This window comes from Gloeophyllum trabeum (genome assembly GCF_000344685.1).
Source record: "Gloeophyllum trabeum ATCC 11539 unplaced genomic scaffold GLOTRscaffold_00287, whole genome shotgun sequence".
In the NCBI taxonomy this organism is placed as follows: domain Eukaryota; kingdom Fungi; phylum Basidiomycota; class Agaricomycetes; order Gloeophyllales; family Gloeophyllaceae; genus Gloeophyllum; species Gloeophyllum trabeum.
The window spans coordinates 1-2,598 of record NW_006920695.1 but is presented as its reverse complement, the minus strand read 5'-3'; the positions used below and the strand labels follow the sequence as shown (position 1 = coordinate 2,598).

The window sequence follows — 2,598 nt, the reverse complement described above, 5'->3', positions numbered from 1 at the left end:
GCTACCCCCACGGTCCCAACGCTACCCACACGGTCCCGACGCTACCAATGCGCCCGAAGACTACCTTCTGCGCCGTCCGTAATGATCCCTGACTACTCCTATCATTAAAGCCGATATTGCAGCATATATTCTGACATATCACGGCAAAGTTTGTGCCAAAAACTGGTGTGTCAGTGCTGACCGCACTGACCAGCAGCGTAAGGATCAATGCATCAAGCCACTTCCATACAATTGTGGTACTTATGCCCTGTGTATCTGGTAGTCTAGTGGTTTGTGTGTCTTATGGTGATCTGAGCTGCCATGCTTTGTTTCGATTACCGGTGTTGCTTGGCCTATTATTTTTGCGCAGGCACCCCGGTGCTACAATGAGTAAGCCACTGAGCGCCTTACAGCCGCTGCTGGCTTCCCTTCTGAATCGGCAGCAGCACTGTGCAAATCGTGTGCCACTCACACAAGTACGTTCAGCATGGGCTCAGGCCTTGCCGCGCTTGTTACTCTGCTTGGGCATCATCCTGAGTTGTATCACCGGCTTGAGGTCGAGAGCATTCAGCGCTTCATCCGCCTTGCCAAACTATGCCGTGGCGCGATTCAACTAGGACAAAAGCAAATAGATATTCCCCCGTTAGTCCTGCCTGACCATGTCCACAGATTCCTATGCCTTGCCATGAACCTGGAATTCATGGATGTGGCTCGATGCTGGGAAGCTCTAGCCGAGGTCGTTTGGGAAAGCTCGGATATCCTGGCGACTGAGGGTGACATACAAGCCTTCCATATGCACGGCCTGCAGCATGGGCTAGGTACGTAATCAATGCATTAATGTCATGACTGCATGTTGATTTAGTGCAAAGGATATCGCGATCTATATGCCCCATATCATACCTGCCCAAGCTGCACTCTTGAGGACGGCAAAAGTGTACGCCTCACGGAGGCGTCTACCTATAAAGCGACGCTGTTCACTGCTTCAGAAGGCTCGCTTCCTGTACACATTATCTCCGTGTATTGTCGAAGTAAGTTAACTGAGTAACCAACCAATCTATTATACTGTCAGATCTAAAATGACATAGAGTGCCATACTCGCTTCTACAACAACTATGCGATACATAAAAATACCTCTTTGCGTCAATATTATGGCTCAGTTCCCAACGTCGTTGAAGTTGCCAAACATTTCTTCATCGAGAGTCGTCTTCTGGAAATGTTTGCGACACAGATGTGCTTCCAATGGTGTGTCACATGTCTAAGTCAGCAGCATCCTTTTGATCTGCCACCTAGGGCGTCTGCATCGAATTGTGCCGCACATACAATCATGCCTTATCGGAGAAGTATGCCTTCATCAATAACAATCCGGTTGCTTTTGGCACGATGCCGGCATTCCATACTACAGGTATACCTTGGCAGACGTCGTTACTCATGCGAACACAGGACGTGCTCGACGGCTTCTTCTTGTATTCGCTCTTACTCTATAAGGCAGAAAAGCGTGAGGTCCTCGTGGTCCCGCACGAAGGTCCGAGTCAAGCTGCCCGTCTGGAAAAAGAGTTGAAGGCCCGAAACAGCACGATGGAAGGCACAGGACAGGAAGAATATCTTCATGCCTGTGATCTCTGCTGCAAGATATGGCAGGATGAAAATGGTGTATGGAGTACGTCCTCGCAGTCTCTCAGCCATTAAGTTGGTTCTGATGGAGTCCAGGGAAACTGCAAGCTGTCGTGACTGATGGCAACACGATGGGCCATCCCTGCTGTGCCGTACACAATTGCCACAATCCTCTCGCCAATACTCGCCGTCGGTACTGTCCCACTCATGAAGATCTGAACGCGCTCTGTGCTGTGGATGGTTGTCGAAGGAAAGCAAGCGAAGGACAGCAGACCTGTCCTGAGCCTGACCATCGGAAGTTAGAGGATGCATACCGCCAGCGCGGCAAGGCACTATTCCAGCTTCGCGAACGCCTGGCAAAGGCTGGTTTCATGATTCCAGAGGATACATTGTCCGGAGAAGTTGCTGATAATGACGAGGTGGAGGTCGAAGGTCAGGGAGGGAGAGAAATCGGCTGCGAAGGTAAATCACCCGCTGGCAATATTAAAGTACGCGCAAGATTCGGGCGACGACGTACTCATAACGAGCAACTGTTTGTCCGTCCATGTGGAGTGATTCTCTCGCGGGCAACATTGTTTGGGGCAGAAGCAGTCAGTAGTGTCAAGGTCTGTTGGCACTACATCCTCTGTACGTCCCGAGGCATCTGATCATCACGCGCATCACAGGAGTTAGCGAAGGCGACATTCCCGACAGCGGCATCGACGCCGGAACTGCTTATCTACGATGATGGCTGTCGACTGCGGGCACACCTCATTGCGTCTGGGGATACACACTTTGCAAACACGGGCACGCCCGTTGATGTCTTCCATTTTACTCGGAAACACAAGACCACCGACCACGCCTGCCAGATGTTCTGTAACCCGGCGAGCTTCTCAGGGCTAGTGGATCAAAATGGTAACTGGGTGTTCAATACATCAATCGCGGAACAGACGAATGTTTGGTTTGGGGCATTCCAGTCGATTGTCCGGGAGATGGAGGTTGTACGTTACAACTTTTTCTTGGACAAAA

General features: G+C 50.8%; 1 protein-coding gene across 1 annotated transcript; it reads left to right on the top strand.

Moving 5' to 3' along the window:
* Window positions 1-466: 466 nt before the first annotated feature.
* Window positions 467-2,576, top strand: GLOTRDRAFT_51546 (uncharacterized protein; the record flags this gene model as incomplete). The annotated part of the gene is made up of 6 exons (XM_007873525.1): window positions 467-797; window positions 849-1,007; window positions 1,065-1,225; window positions 1,318-1,636; window positions 1,687-2,195; window positions 2,256-2,576. Coding segments are annotated over 6 exons (1,800 nt in total), but the record flags the coding sequence as incomplete, so codon positions are not given.
* Window positions 2,577-2,598: the final 22 nt, after the last annotated feature.